The 15,011-nt window shown below is 39.5% G+C and overlaps 1 protein-coding gene across 2 annotated transcripts; it reads left to right on the top strand.

Annotated features, from left to right (window-relative positions):
- Window positions 1-5,275: 5,275 nt before the first annotated feature.
- On the top strand, window positions 5,276-14,156 carry jam2b (junctional adhesion molecule 2b). 2 transcript variants are annotated; one of them, XM_042426677.1, is made up of 10 exons: window positions 5,276-5,454; window positions 8,206-8,271; window positions 9,098-9,208; window positions 9,385-9,534; window positions 10,656-10,837; window positions 11,006-11,114; window positions 11,207-11,314; window positions 12,860-12,875; window positions 12,962-13,004; window positions 13,162-14,156. In XM_042426677.1, the coding sequence occupies exons 1-10, from the start codon at window positions 5,403-5,405 to the stop codon at window positions 13,198-13,200; spliced, it is 876 nt and encodes a 291-aa protein (XP_042282611.1). In that variant the 5' UTR covers window positions 5,276-5,402; the 3' UTR covers window positions 13,201-14,156. The 2 variants fall into 2 exon arrangements, with proteins under 2 accessions (XP_042282611.1, XP_042282610.1); XM_042426676.1 differs by having other exon boundaries at window positions 5,277-5,454; window positions 12,857-12,875.
- The last annotated feature ends 855 nt before the right edge of the window (window positions 14,157-15,011 follow it).

The raw sequence follows: 15,011 nt of genomic DNA on the forward strand, positions 1-15,011 counted from the left end.
CAGCCACTGTTGGAGAACTGAGAAAGTTGTTGGGTTTCATCTCGTATTAGCGTCCATACATCAGGGACCTCTCCAAGGTAGCAAAGCCTCTATATGCCCTTCTCTCTAACATGCCAGCCACAGAACCACGATCAACAGCACTGGCAAAAGAGAAGAGGAAGAGAGAGAACAAAAGCAGAGGACAGAAGGCCTCCCGCACTCCAATCAGCTGGACAGAGTACCACCAGGCTGTCTTGAATCACCTGGTAGACTGCCTCTCTTCACCTCCCGTACTTGGCTACCCAGATATGACACAACCCTTCGTTCTCCACTGTGACACCTCACAGGATGGACTAGGAGCTGTACTCCACCAGAGGCAAGGCGGGAAGATGGCAGTCATTTCATCTGGATCTAGAACTCTCACACCAGCAGAGAAAAATTACCACATGCACTCTGGCAAACTGGAGTTCCTGGCTATGAAGTGGGCCATCTGTGAGCAGTTCAGAGACTACTTGTACTATGCCCCATCCTTTGTAGTCTACACAGACAACAATCCTCTCACCTATGTCCTCACCACAGCCAAACTGAATGCCACAGGTCATCGTTGGGTTGCAGAGCTGGCAGACTTTAACTTTAAAATCAAATATCAACCAGGAAAGTCAAACGCTGATGCAGATGGCCTGTCACGTATGCCCCTAGACATTGACAGGTACATGAGCCAGTGCAGCGATGAGGTTCACCCAGCAGTCATCAGTGCAGCAGTGACTGGAATTACTGTGGGAAGGGAAACACCTACCTGGGAGAATGTGTGTATTCAGGCAATCGGTCTTGTCCAGGATGCCCCCTCTCATGCCCTTGGTCCTCCTCTCACACCCCAGCAGCTCAGACAAGCTCAGGAGAGAGACCCTGTCATCAGTCGAGATCTCATATACATCTCTCGCAACCAGTGGCCTATCAGAAAAAACCTGAGCAGCAAGGATACAGATGTGTGTGTTCTTCTAAAGCAGTGGCCTAAGCTCCACATCAGCAGTGAAGGAGTGTTGTATAGGGTAACAGCAGACAAACATCAGCTCGTCCTGCCTCAAGAATTCCACCCAATTGTCTTCAGAGAACTGCATAAAAAATGGGACACTTGGCTGTGGAAAGGACGCTAGGCCTGATCAGAGACAGGTTCTTTTGGCCAAGAATGCATGTCAATGTGGAACGGTTTGTCACAAAAGAGTGTGAGTGCCTGAAAAAGAAAAGACCTCAAAAGCAAACCAGAGCTCCATTCGAGAACATCAAGACAACCTACCCATTTGAGCTGGTGTCCATTGATTTCCTCCATCTGGAAACCTGCAAACAGGGTTTTGAGTACATCCTAGTGGTGATGGACCACTATACACACTGTGCACAGGCCTACCCCACCAAAAACAAAGTAGCAAAGACTGTAGCTGATAAACTGTTCAATGGCTTCATCCTCCAGTTTGGTTTCCCCAGCAAGCTACACCATGACATGGGGAGGGAGTTCAACAACCAACTCTTGGGGAGGTTAAAGGAGCTCAGTGGAGTGTGTGGATCTCACACAAGTCCCTACCATCCAGAGGGTAATGGCCAGATTGAGAGGTTCAACGGAACTCTTCTCAGTATGTTGAGAACTCTGACAGAGGAAGATAAACTGGACTGAAAAACCTCTGTTCTGTGCCCAAGGTGGTCCATGCATATAACTGCATAATACTCACCCTACTTCCTTCTTTTTGGAAGGTCCCCCAGACTCCCCATTGACCTCCTCTTTAACCTGGATGTCAGTGGAGGACAAGAGAAGCATGAGGACTATGTGGCCAAGTGGCAGAGCAGGATGAGAGAGGCATATTCCATTGCCACCAAAAGTGCCAACAAAGAGGCTGCCAGAGGGAAAGTACACTATGACCGAAAAGTACATGGTCACAAGTTGCATCCTGGAGACAGAATCCTGATTAGAAATCTGTCAGAATGTGGAGGGCCAGGAAAACTCAGGTCATACTGGGAAGACAACGTGCATGTGGTTATTTAGCAAAAGGCTAAATACATACCCAGAAGATATGGAGCACTATTACCATTCATTTGGAGTCTCTCCTTTTAGCTCTGTTTTGATCTCCAAATATCTGGCTCTCTACACTCACCAGTGTGAAAAGGTTGCTCCCCTCCCTTTTCACGAGACCCTGGTTCCAAACATTACTAGTGTTTTTGTGTGTTAAATTACTAACGTCAGTGCGATGTTTCTGTTAATCTTTTAATTTATCAGTCATGTTACACAGATAATGAAATATGGGTTTCAATTGAGTTTGTGTTTCACAACGTTATGTTTTGTTGAAGGGCTTCAGGCCTGCTGTGATGTGTTTCTTCTTTGAGTGTTTTGTGATGGTGAGTCAGCTCGTTTGCTTAATCAGTGATAGTGACAAAAGCTGTGAATCATTAGCTGCACCAAACAGCAACCCTGTTTGCACTTGGTTTTAAAATGCATCTAACTTTGACTGTTTGTGGTTTAGTGCTGGGCAGGAAGCGTTCAACAGGTTTTTGTAGCTCTTTTGCTCAAAGCAGCTGACTGAGGATGAGCTAAGAGACACTTAAGCACTCTTTATCACCACAAGCGACACATTTCAAGTAATCATTTGATACATTGTTAATATGATATTTATCAGTGCAGCTTTATGCTGCACAAACCAACCACAGCTTTTTGGTTATCGTTGTGAGGTAAACAGTCAGGAGGACAGCTGTTTATACTGGCACGCCTGTCACTGAAGATCACTCAGTGCACTCAAAGTTGGCTCTTCCTGTATGTTTTGTTCATATAGGACTCATTATCTGGGGAAGTTAGTGCAAAAAACGTTTGTGTAAAGTGAGCTCTTGACTCACCGGCCACTTCATTCATTTTGTCCACTCCATTAACATAAATGAGAGCCGCAAAATATTAGGAACACCATTCAATATAATGCACTCCAGTACACCACCACCACCCACTGCGACCTCTATGATAAACATAAAGTAGAATTATCACCTTTTTGACAGTGACAACAAAAACTGAAAATGTAAATGCAGAATTTATGGCAGAGCTGTTGTATTGGATTGCAGTAGATTCCACAGGTGTTCCTAATAAAGTGGCCGGTGAGTGTAAGTAGTGTTGTTTTAGATGTGTGTGTGTGTTACATGACATCAGTGGGTCCTACTCACAGCAGAGCAGCTGCAGATTGTTGACTGTCAACAGGTGCTGCAGCAAAGACTTTGTGAGATTCTCTCCCTGTGTGTGTTTATGCACACGTGTCTGCATGTATGGCCTCTGTGTGTGTGTCTTTGTGTGTGCATATGGTCGCAAATGTAAGCATGTGTGCACATTAACCAGAGTGAGTGACAATGTGCTGTTGTGTGGGCTCTGGTGGTGAGAAACTTAATATCCAAGGGCACAGTAGCTCAGCCAGCAGCTGTCTCATCTCTGCACCTCCTATTACAACACATCACCATTGACATGTGGAATCCAAACAACTTTAAGCTCGGGTTCATATTTTATATTCAGATGGAGGATTACATGCTTTTATGAGATAATCTCAGAAATCCCTGAAAACATGCAAAAGTGTGAGGCAGCTAAGATTAATCTGAAAATGTATTTATTTGTTTCTAAAAAGTTGACTTAGTTTTCTCCACAGACGTCTCGCTGACTATCATGAGGAGGAAGCCTGTATAGTGTAAAGCTGCTGCTGTTGTACAGTAACACCTTCCACATTTGACAGTTTTAGAGTTTATATTGCAACATTCAGCTGTTTAATTTTCCTACTCATACTTATATGACTGCTTGCATCTTTATGTTCTGTGGTGCCCGTTCTTGACATTAAAAAACTAACCATTGCAATTTTAAGAAACAGGTCAAACTTGGAGGTGTAATCTTACCACCCAGTTATAATTTGTATGTACATTTTTATTTAATTTTGAGTATATTGTTTGTAATATGATTTTATTGATGGTGTCATAGGTTTTTGTGTTGGTTTGATGCAGTGGTAAGTATTTAAGTGAAAGTATCAATACTGCCAATACCACACTGTAATATACGCTAATACAAATAAAAGTCCTGCATTCACAATTTTAGTTTTAATAGCAAAATGTACTTAATATAAAAAGTAAAAGTACTCATATACAGAATGACTGCTTCTGTAATATATTATTACATATTACATACTATTATTGATGCATTAATATTTTAGCATTTTAACATTGCAGCTGGTCCAGATAGAGCTTGTTTTGCCTAATTTATATATTCTCCCACTAGTAATTTGAGAGTAGGATGTCATATTTTAAAAACATATATTTCTGTTGGTAAATTTTAATCTACAAATTACTTTGCCTCTGAAGTGTAGCAGAGTTTAATTATAAAGTAGCATTTAATGCAAATACTGAAGTAAAGCACAAGAACCTCGAAGCTGAACTTTCAGTTCCCCTCCACTAATGTTTTTCTTATTATCTCACTGTGATGTTTTAGCTTCACTGTGCAGAATGATGTATGTGCAAAGTTTGACACTAGAAGGCTGTTTTTACTTTCATCTGTTGAAAGTAGAAAGTTTGTATGTGCTCATTGAAAATCTGCCAAGGGGTCAGCCTACAAGCATGATTTGTGACATCACAACTAGTTTGGAGGCTGATCATGGTCCAGTATACAATTTACACAAGACTGATGTGGAAACTTGAAGCCTCCAGTGCATAAATACTGAGAATGGACTTGACAGCGAAGTAGAAGACATCTTGAAATATATTTGCATATTCATAGATTCTGGGTTTTTCAATGAGGGAGAAGGAGGAGATATAATTTAAAGGATTTTAAGGGGCTAGTGCTTTTTTGTGGAAAACCTGTTTAGACACACAATATAATTCCAAGCAAAGTTTTTTTTTATTGTACATGTCTGGAGGAAATCTTTAAATAATATTTGTAGTAAATGAAGTTTAGTTTGGTTTCACCGCAGGTTTGATGGTAGTGTGATACTTCCTTTACAGCTGGACTCTTCCATCTTTGCTTTCTTTGCACCAAGGACCACAATTGAAATTTTGCCTTTTCTGTGTCATCCCTGGCATATTTTAGCTGCAGTGTCTTCTTCCTCATCATATCAGAGAAAAAAAATTAAAAGGTTTGACCATACTTATATCATATGAGACAGACCTACTATCAGTACAAACAGGGCAGATCAAAGAACACAACCACGTCAAAATAGGAGAGCATATTTCCCAGTTTGCTCTGCCTGCTGACAGGACAGGGGGTCTCCAGCCTCTGAACGCCTCCTGCACGCGCTCCCCGTCATTTGTTCACGAGACCGCGCGCATGCAGCAGATGAAAGTTGAGGGGGCTGCAGAGAGTTTTGGAGTAAAACTGATTTCATCCACACTCAACGGACACCCACAGAGCTCAGGACGGATCTGAACTGAACATGAAGACCATGAAGATGCTGGCGCTGCTTCTTCTCATCACATTGTTGCACAGTGAGTTTGTTTTTCCCGGTTTTAGAGACTTTATGAAGCAATTTTCTAACGGTTTAATGACGGAATATAAAGTGTAGTGTTACACATCATAATAAACCTATTGCTGGAACTTTTCTGAGGAAGAAGTAGGCTACATGTTATTCAATAGCGCGTGCAAGTTTTTAGGCCTATATGCCAATTTAAGATTTGTAGTTTTGTTACATATGCGGAGCTTATGTTATATTTTCACAGTGTGGTGTGATGTTTTAATAGGCTAGATAAACCTACTTTCCCACAAGGGATTCTAGCCTATTGTTTTTTAATTTTACTTGAAACAAATTTGGTTCTGTTTTGTTTATTTGAGTATCTTCGTTTCAGAAAAGTAGGAACTTTTGAGTGAGAAGAAACAGATAAATAACCAAACTATCAAAGGAGATGGATAGAAACGCAGGATAAGTCTAATTACCCAGTTAATTGTTTTTCGATGAAAGAGGTTTATGTTTTAAACGACTTGGTGGTTTTTAAGAGGCCTAGTGCGAGATTTAGCCCGACTAACTTCTAACTCCTTATTCTTTCAATATGAAGAGGATTACCGGCCTTGTTATAAAGTTTCATTGATCATTGGCTCGTGCACGCTAAGGAGAGGAGGTGTGATGTGTTCAGGGACTGCGGGGGCTGATATTGTGCAGGGAGGGAGTGGTTGGGCTTCATGTTTACATTTCTAACCCGCTGTGATGCCGTTTGAACCCGAGATCCACTGACTGATGGGACACATCACGGAGAAGTTTGAGATCGCACCGTTTCAGTTTGAAGATAGCCTCCGACTGACCCTGCTGCTAATTGGACTGAGATGAAAACGCACACTTGCTATCTGGGAGAATGCATTTGAAGTTGTTGTGGGAATTTTAAAGGACCAGAGGCTTGGTCTCTAAACAACATGCTCTATGTTCATGATCGTGTGTGTGTGTGTGTGTGTGTGTGTGTGTGTGTGTGTGTGTGTGTGTGTGTGTGTGTGTGTGTGTGTGTGTGTGTGTATCTTTTGATCTCTCTCTTATTTACTCATGAGGACCAAATGTCCTCACAGAGATGAAAAGATTGATATCCTCACCCTACTAAGCTACAGAAAAAGCTAAAGTACATGTGTTTGGAGTACTTCGGGCAAAATGCATTCCAAAAATACTTAAAAACACTAAAAATGCATTGTGGACTTGCATTTAAAATATAAATAACAAATGTTATGGATAATATCAGATATCACACATGAATTAGCCATTTTGTATAAAATTTATGTTGAAATACATTGGATATAGTCTGAAATATTTCATGTTTATGTAGGTTAATATTAGTTCATGGCAAGAACTGAAGTTAAGTGTTAAAGTCAGAATCATGTTTAGGTTAAGGTTGAGGGTCAACGTCAAGCACACTGTGCAGAGGGCTCGGTGTTAAAGGTTCAATCAGTGTAGATCCTCACAAGTGTGTAATATATAAGTCTGTGTGTACGTGTGTGTGTGTGTGTGTGTTGTGCCAGCTGAGCGGAGTAAGGTTACTGTCATAAAGAGCAGCTTTGTCTGCATAAGAAACGCATGCTTTCCGTGCATGTGTGCAGCACACACACACGACACACACCGACAACTGTGGTCAGCTTGAATAAAAGTCAGTGACAATGGATTTATGGCAGATTCATGTTTTCACAGCAGAAGAAAGTTGAGTAACATCTCTAAAAACCTTCCTAATTCACTCCAGCAACATAATCCACATCTCTGCTAACAATCTGTGTGCAATCAAAGCCTTTTCACCCTCCTTGAAACTCCCTCTGCTGAAAGTAATGTATTCCACCATATTTTGGTAAAACTTTTGATTTAAACTGCTTTGAAAAACTTGTTGCCTTTGGATTCCATTATAATTGACATGAATTTAAGCTGACTGCAGCTATTGTTTTCTGTGTAGGACACTTCTAGCCACTCACTTCCTACTACCACCCTTTAACCTTGTTTTTATACTCAAAAGATACATTTTGAACGGTTAATCACTATTAATGGTTTTTTTTTTTACATTGTACATACAGCATTTTTAAATACTTCTATGCTACTTCCATGTGAGGATACTGTAATGTAAATGTTGTGTCTTTGTGACAGTGTCTGCTCTGAGAGTGTGTGTGTGTGTGTGTGTGTGTGTGTGTGTGTGTGTGTGTGTGTGTGTGTGTGTGTGTGTGTGTGTGTGTGTGCGCCTCCTGAATAGAAAGATCACCAAGGGAGGTTATCAGGTTGGGATAAAGCTTGTCCGAAAGCCATCCATCACCTGCATTCCTTCGCACCACCGCTCCTGGCACCACCAGGATGTAGCTACACACTCTGTATGCTGTGTGTGTGTGTGTGTGTGTGTGTGTGTGTGTGTGTGTGTGTGTGTGCAACCACAAAAAATGAAAGCTAAAATGCACTGGTAGCCTACATATTATGTTGTGGAAAACTGACTTTTCCACAGTGAGGGTGTGTTTGCAATTTCTTGTGAATGCATGAATCGTATGTGTAGGCTGTGATCAATCTTGTGTACTTTTCTATTCTGTTTTTATGTCTGTTGTGTTTCTGGTCTCTCTGATCATAATTAAAATAAAAACCCCAGCATGCTTAATCTGAACATCGACAGCTTTCTCCTCTTTGAAAATTACAGATATATATGACCAGAAAAAGGTTTTAAGGTTGCTTTACCTGATGACCTGACAGTAAAAACATTCCAACAATTTATAATAGTTGATGAATCATTTGACCCCTGCAGGTCCTGCCTGTCTGTCAGTGACAGTGAGCAGCAGTAAACCCAAAGTGGAGGTCCACGAGCACACAGGTGAGCTGTTATATTCTGTACATACCTGTCATATTTTTCACCTTTTAATTATTTACCTTTCTTTAAAATGACAACAACTTTTTAGAGAACGGGGTCTTTTTATGTGATGTGAGTTTTTGCTCTTTTTTAACATTTTTATCTTCCTTCAGTGATCCAAAGACTCATTCTGATTAAAGATATTTCAAATTAATTTTGTCATCCAGTTACAAATGAGAGGAAAAGAGGAAATGAATTAAATATATTTGGGTAAAATATGACTGAAAGAAAAAAAAAGAAAAGAAAAACATCAGACAGACATATTCGGTACTTCACTTACTCCCAGTCATTATTACTTACAAAAATTATATTAATATGCACAATCAGGAACACCTTGACAGCCAAGTTGAGACAGGAAGTGGGATCTTATACTTGATATCTGCTCTTCTGTTTCTGTGTCTTTCTGTCCCAAAATGAAACCTGTAAAATCAGTTAAATCAACACAAAAATTAATGCAAAACTATTCTTTAAAAATATGTATATAGACAAAGGAAGAACAGCAGATATCTCATCATGTGATACAAACGTGAAAAATAATACATAATAACAGGAGTCACACCACAGTAGACGGTACATTAAACTAGTATATCAGCAACATTACTTAGTGCTGATCAGTTTTAACAGTACACACTTGTGACAAAAAACAACAACACATTTAACAAGAAATGATGGGACAGAGTACCTGCAATGAAAACAAGTTTACACTATATATTCTACTGATTGATATCTTGTTGTAATATCTTCCCTTTTTAACAAAAGCTGCTCTGCTGCTTTGTTTTCTGTCCTCCAGACGCTGTGCTGTCCTGTGAGTTCAAGACAGAGAAAGATCAGAACCCTCGAATCGAGTGGAAGAAGAAAGGGAAGGGGGTGACATTTGTGTACTTTGATCACAAATTTACCGGTGAGTCACAGGCGTTCAATCCTTCAGCTTCTCTAAACTAAAAAAGCTGCTATTTTGCCGCCTCTCCTGCCATCATTCTTTCATCCTTACTGCCTTCAATTCACTCCCTTTTAGCCTTTGGTTAAGAACCCTCCATCCCTTATCGTCTTTTCATGACCTTGTTCCCTCCACTGTAGGGTCTTACACTGGACGGGCCAAGATAGAGGGAGCGACACTGACGATACACTCTGTCACACAGAAAGACTCGGGGGAGTATCGCTGTGAGGTGACGGCCAGCGAGGACCACGTCAACCTGGGAGAGGCGACTGTAACCCTCAATGTGCTCGGTATGTGATTGTGTGAATGTGTAAATATGCATATGAGTTTGTGTCTTTGTGAGACATGCGCTGAATCTATTTAAGTGGTTTCACTTGTGACATCCCCGTTGCTAGGCAACTGACAACAAAAAAAAGCATGTTACCCTGTTGCCTTTTCAAAACCAGTAATTGAGTTTTCTGCATTTAATTGTCATGCTTGGGACTGAGGGAAGAGATAAACAATAAAGGTTATTAGCTAGAAAGGTATCTGATATTGTCAACATGTCGGCTCAGTGTTCAGCATCGTTTCCTCAAAATGTTCCCGTGTGTGAATCCAGTGTGAAGGTTTCCTGTGGCTGCTCCAGTTTCTTCCCACAGTCCAAATATATGGAGATTAGGTTGACTGGAGACTTGATTGGAGATTGTTTGTAGGTGTGAATGTGAATTTCACTACTGTCAGAGATTTTGACGTACCATTTGTGGTAACCATCAATTTGTATTTGGCCATGTTGCAAATCAATGAGCAGGACTATTTTATAGCAATATTGTTTTTTTCAAATGATTTCTGAATCAGTGTAATTAAGCAGTGTGGGTATGTAATTTGCTTGATTAGCCAAAGCAGGCATTCCCATCTGATCTAGTAATTGTTTTTTCAGAAAATGTTAATATATATATTGCAATATTAAATTATGTATACAGAGATAGAGAATTTTATCCATATTTTCCACTTCTACTTCAAGATTGCGATTCTGTTCAAGAGCGACAATTATTTTTCCGTCTCAATTCTTTCTTATTTGTTTTCATTATTTCACTGCATGATGTGATATGAAAAGTGTAGACTTCAATTAAACAGTCAAATAGCAGTGACAGTACCAGTTTTAGTTTTTTAATCCTGGGAGGTGTGGGAGTAGTTTCAATCCAATTCAACTGTGATGTATTGATTATCGCTGAAGACAGAGAGATTCAATAAGATTATTACTTTTGTCAGATCAACTCATTGATTTGGCATATGGATAATCTGTCCTTCACAACTACCAAACAGTAAAATACATCAAGAAAAGTACTTTTTTCATTGTTTTAGGAAGATTTGTCCAAAAAATTACAAATGCAGTATTCTTACATATTTCTGTCTTTCCTCTCTGCTGCCTTAGTGCCGCCTCATGTCCCGTCCTGTGAGGTCCCGAGCTCAGTGTTTGTTGGCTTGGGCCTGGACCTCCTCTGTAAAGACAAGCTCAGCGTGCCGCCTGCCACCTACCAGTGGTACAAAGACAACAAGGCCCTGACGGCAACAGCAGACAGTCCATACAGCATCGACACACACAAAGGCACACTGGTGAGTACACACTAATACTCGCATGTAGCGTATGTAAATACTCATGTACAACAGGTGCACACACAAGAAGACACACTAACTCATATATGGACACAGTAATAAACATGTGCAGAAACACAGCTGTTGCTCTCCACACCTCCTCTCACACTTTGTTTTTGTCTGGAGCAGAATTTTAAAAGCGTGTCCAAAGCGGATACAGGGATGTACCGCTGCGAGTCCTCCAACAGTGTCGGGGCACCCAAGAGCTGTGTGGCACAACAACTTAAAGTCATTGATTGTAAGTGTTTTTGGTAAAACAGCTCATTGGTGCTTACATGTCGCGCTCTTCTCACCGAACACTGAGCAAAAACTCTCTCTCCCTTCTTCCAGATCCTTTGAATATGACGATTCTGATAGCAGGTGCTGTAGGTTTTCTGACGCTCATCATCTTCTGCTGCACCTGTGTGTGTGTCTGCCGACGTCGAGGCTGCTGCAAGAGTGAGTAGTTTGTGAAGTCGTATCCGTAAATCTCAGCCTCTAACTTACCCTGCTGATACAAAAAACATTGCCTGAATCGAAATTTTGAGCTGTTTCTCAATGTGCGTTTCTATTATGTGACCATGATGAATATGACAACCAGATGTGTAAGCAGTTTTGATTTACGATTACCATCTTTTGTTTGTCAAGGATTGAAGATGCATCTTGTGAAACATAAGATAGAATTGGTGTTGGGAATTAAGAACATTTCTTTAATAATGTAATAACGTCTCTAGGTGTTAAAACAAGAGTAAAACAAGAGTAAAACAAGAATTTCACACTGCAGAGCTTCAAGGTAAGGTTAGGAGTGTCAGTAATAGGGAATCTGAAACAATTAGAAAATATGAATACAACGGCACAGAGGGAATGCTTTGTTGTAGGTTAGATGCTAAAAAACATTTTTCTAAAGCAAAGCGCTGACTAATATGAGAGGCAGTCATGTGACAGTCACAGAGAGAGAATATGACAGTAGATGATGTTACACTGTCACCTGCAGCATCATAAGAAAACACTGGACAGAAACCTGCAGAGAGACACAGAGACAGCTGTCGGAGTGAGAGAAGTTTCCAACAACTACTGAAATGTAGAATTTTTCCAATAAAAGTCATAAAGTCTAAAAACCCTCTTGGTAAATTGTCAGCCATGACGATAATGATATGGTGAACAGAATATTAATTTTGCATTCATTTTGTTTTAGTTATATATTTTATTTTAGTTGACTTTGGTATCATATTTAAACTCCAAATTCATTCAGATTAAGACATTATAATTGTAAATCAATCAAGTTTTTCTCCCCTTGTGAAGAGAGGCAGACCCTACCTGTTCAGGACTTGTATGACAGATCTGGATCACTTGTAAATTTTGTTTGTATCGAAGAGAAATCTTCAAGTACAAGAAAAATGATGAATGCCACAAATGTTCTTAAATCACTCATACGTTCCTCTTGAGAATGAATCTGTTTGTTCGGGTGTTTCTTGCATGAGGCCCAATGTGTTTCTGTTGATAAACACAGAAACACAGAAATATAACTTTTGTTTGTTTACAAGAAAACTCCACAGGGTAACTTTAAGTATGTGTATGAATACCACAATGTAAAAATGAAAGTATCATCTGCAAAATGTAGCAACAGTACTTAAAGTGTTAAATGTAAAAGTACTCGTTATCTTGAATGGCCCCTGAATGTTTTTATTAAATGTTATATTAACTGTTTTTATTACTGACATGGTCACAGAACAAAAACAGGGTTTACATTTGTCGGCTGGTTAGAGGCATTCTTTGTGTTGGATGTGCATATACTTTCTAACATTTTCACCACAGCAACTTTTTAGGTGATAATATGTCAGTATTGTGTTCACAGATCATTGAACTGCCTCCAAATGGCACAAAAATTGCTTTAAATTGAGAACTTAAGTTTCATCCACAACTACCTTGCATGGTTGTGATAATGAAAAATATTAACCTGCTGCTCTTGATCTTTTGCCCCTTTTTTATGTCTTCATCCAGAAGGAAAGAAAACGAAAAAGTGAGTGCTCACTCTTGTTTTGTCTGCAGTCATGTGTTATCGACTGGTACTGACCTTAGACTGAACTGGCGCTCTTTGTCTTTCAGCGCAAAGTCCTACAACCCTCCTCCTCCTCCTCCCACCCGCAATGTGAGTGATCAAAGCAGTTTGTTATCATGCCAGGGCTTGTTTTGCTTGCTGCCATGAATCTAGGTTGAAATTAAGTGTTGGTGATAAGTTGCTGATAACACAGGTCTGTAGCTAATTGAAGGAAAGGATTCATTGTATGTCTCTCTGCTCTCCGCAGCTCAAGAAGTACAAACAAACTCAGTCGTTCATGATCTGAGTACAAACCAGTCTCGCTCTGCTCCCATCAAATGCTCCGTCAAATCATCTGAAATGAAAAATGTACATTCATTGTTCAGCGCACTTCCTCAACTGTCGCTTTCCTTTTGGAGCTGCTCACCGATGTCTTGGACGGACACACTGACAGATATGTCTTAAAAAAAGAAAGCAAAGACAAGAGATTAAAACAAGATTTTGCAAACTTCTTGCTGCTTCCTCAACATGAAACATTAACTGTATGTGTTGCCAGTTTGGAAAAATCTTCCTACTTCTATTAGAGACTTACAGTACTGTAAGTATTCAGGGTTCAACTAATCTCCTTTAAATGCTGTATGATGTGTTTCATTATCCTCTTTTTCTAGAGTGTGTTAAGACATGTTTAAAACCTTGCTGGCTTATTTTTTTTAAAACCTCTTCTCAGACTTTAGGGCCAGTATTCAGCGCTAAAGTTAACCTTTAGCTTTCTTATGCCATCTATAGGTCAGTAACTGTTACTATCCACACTGATTTAGGCGAAGACTGTATAGATTTTATCCCTCTTATTGCCTCTCATTTATATTTAGATATAGATGTTGTTTTATATAAGCTTATTTTTCTCTCTTATGTATTTTTATAAACCTGTTTGTGTGTTAATATCATGTTATAATTGTTTATTTGGTTGTATAACGTAAAACAATGTGAACTCAGCGATAAATGAACAGGTGTCTGCACACACTGAACGGTGCTTTGGAAGCTGTTGAAATCAAGTACTTTTAATTCAAGTGTTTTCAAGAGTTTTTTCTCTTCCTGATCAATAAAGAAAGATGAAAAATAATCAGCACTGTGGAATTCAAGCTGCATGGTTTATTGGCTTATTGGCACACAGCCGGGGAGGTAACGGAAGATATAACAGAGATTTGATCAATGACGTGTTAAAAGCATCCGTATGTGACCATCCCTGACATGAAGAATACATCATTCGGATAAACAGTATGTGTACATATTCAAATAAATAAATAAATAAATATTGACACATTAAATTGGTTGCCATGAAATTCTGTACCAACATTCATGCTTCCATGAGGGTGATTTTGTTTTTTTAGTCTAGTGATCTCTAACTCTTCCTCTAGTGCCACTGTGACATTCAAAATTTGTATTTTCCCCTTTGGTTTAAGATCAATTATCAGATAATTCCCAACACCTCAGCTGTACTTTGTGTTTAGTGTTAATTATCAAATGTTAGCAAGCTGAGCTCAAAACTGCTGCAAGTGTGGCTGTACTTGTAGTCTTAATTATCACTTATTGTATTCTTATTATATTCATAATTTGGGGTTGTAATATCAGTTGTTTTAATCCATATGAATGTACACAGGCCCGTTTTATTCTTCATATTAGAAAAGGGTTAACTGTTGGTTTGCTGTGTTTATATACAGTAAATATACTGTCCAAAGAAAGTAATAAGCCACAGTGGAACAGTATTATCCTGCTTTTCAGATGGATGTTTTCTTTTGACTGTTTGCAGTGGTTACAACCAGCCATGTTGGAGAAGAGATACTTTATTAGACGATGATGACATCACTGATCAGCTCCTATGGATCTTAAAACCAGTAAAAACAACAAACAATCCCAGAGTTTAAATTGAAGTCCTTCTTTTATTGTTTCACTATTTTGTATTTGCACACAGACTCCTTCAGTTGGCTGTGATGAACATTTTTCTTTAGCCACTAGATGGCATCACAGCACTGACTGTATCTGTCCACACCAGCACAGACTATAGGCCAACAACTACACGATGTCAGCCTTTATCCATTATTTGCCTATGAACAGTAGTGC

The sequence above is a fragment of the Thunnus maccoyii genome, chromosome 11 (genome assembly GCF_910596095.1).
Source record: "Thunnus maccoyii chromosome 11, fThuMac1.1, whole genome shotgun sequence".
NCBI classification, from domain to species: domain Eukaryota; kingdom Metazoa; phylum Chordata; class Actinopteri; order Scombriformes; family Scombridae; genus Thunnus; species Thunnus maccoyii.

Coding starts and splice junctions, on each gene's coding strand:
- jam2b (XM_042426676.1), top strand. CDS start 5,403: ATGAAGACCATGAAGATGCTGGCGCTGCTTCTTCTCATCACATTGTTG. Junction 8,272..9,097: donor GGAGGTCCACGAGCACACAG/GTGAGCTGTTAT, acceptor TCTGTCCTCCAG/ACGCTGTGCTGTCCTGTGAG. Junction 9,535..10,655: donor TGTAACCCTCAATGTGCTCG/GTATGTGATTGT, acceptor CTGCTGCCTTAG/TGCCGCCTCATGTCCCGTCC.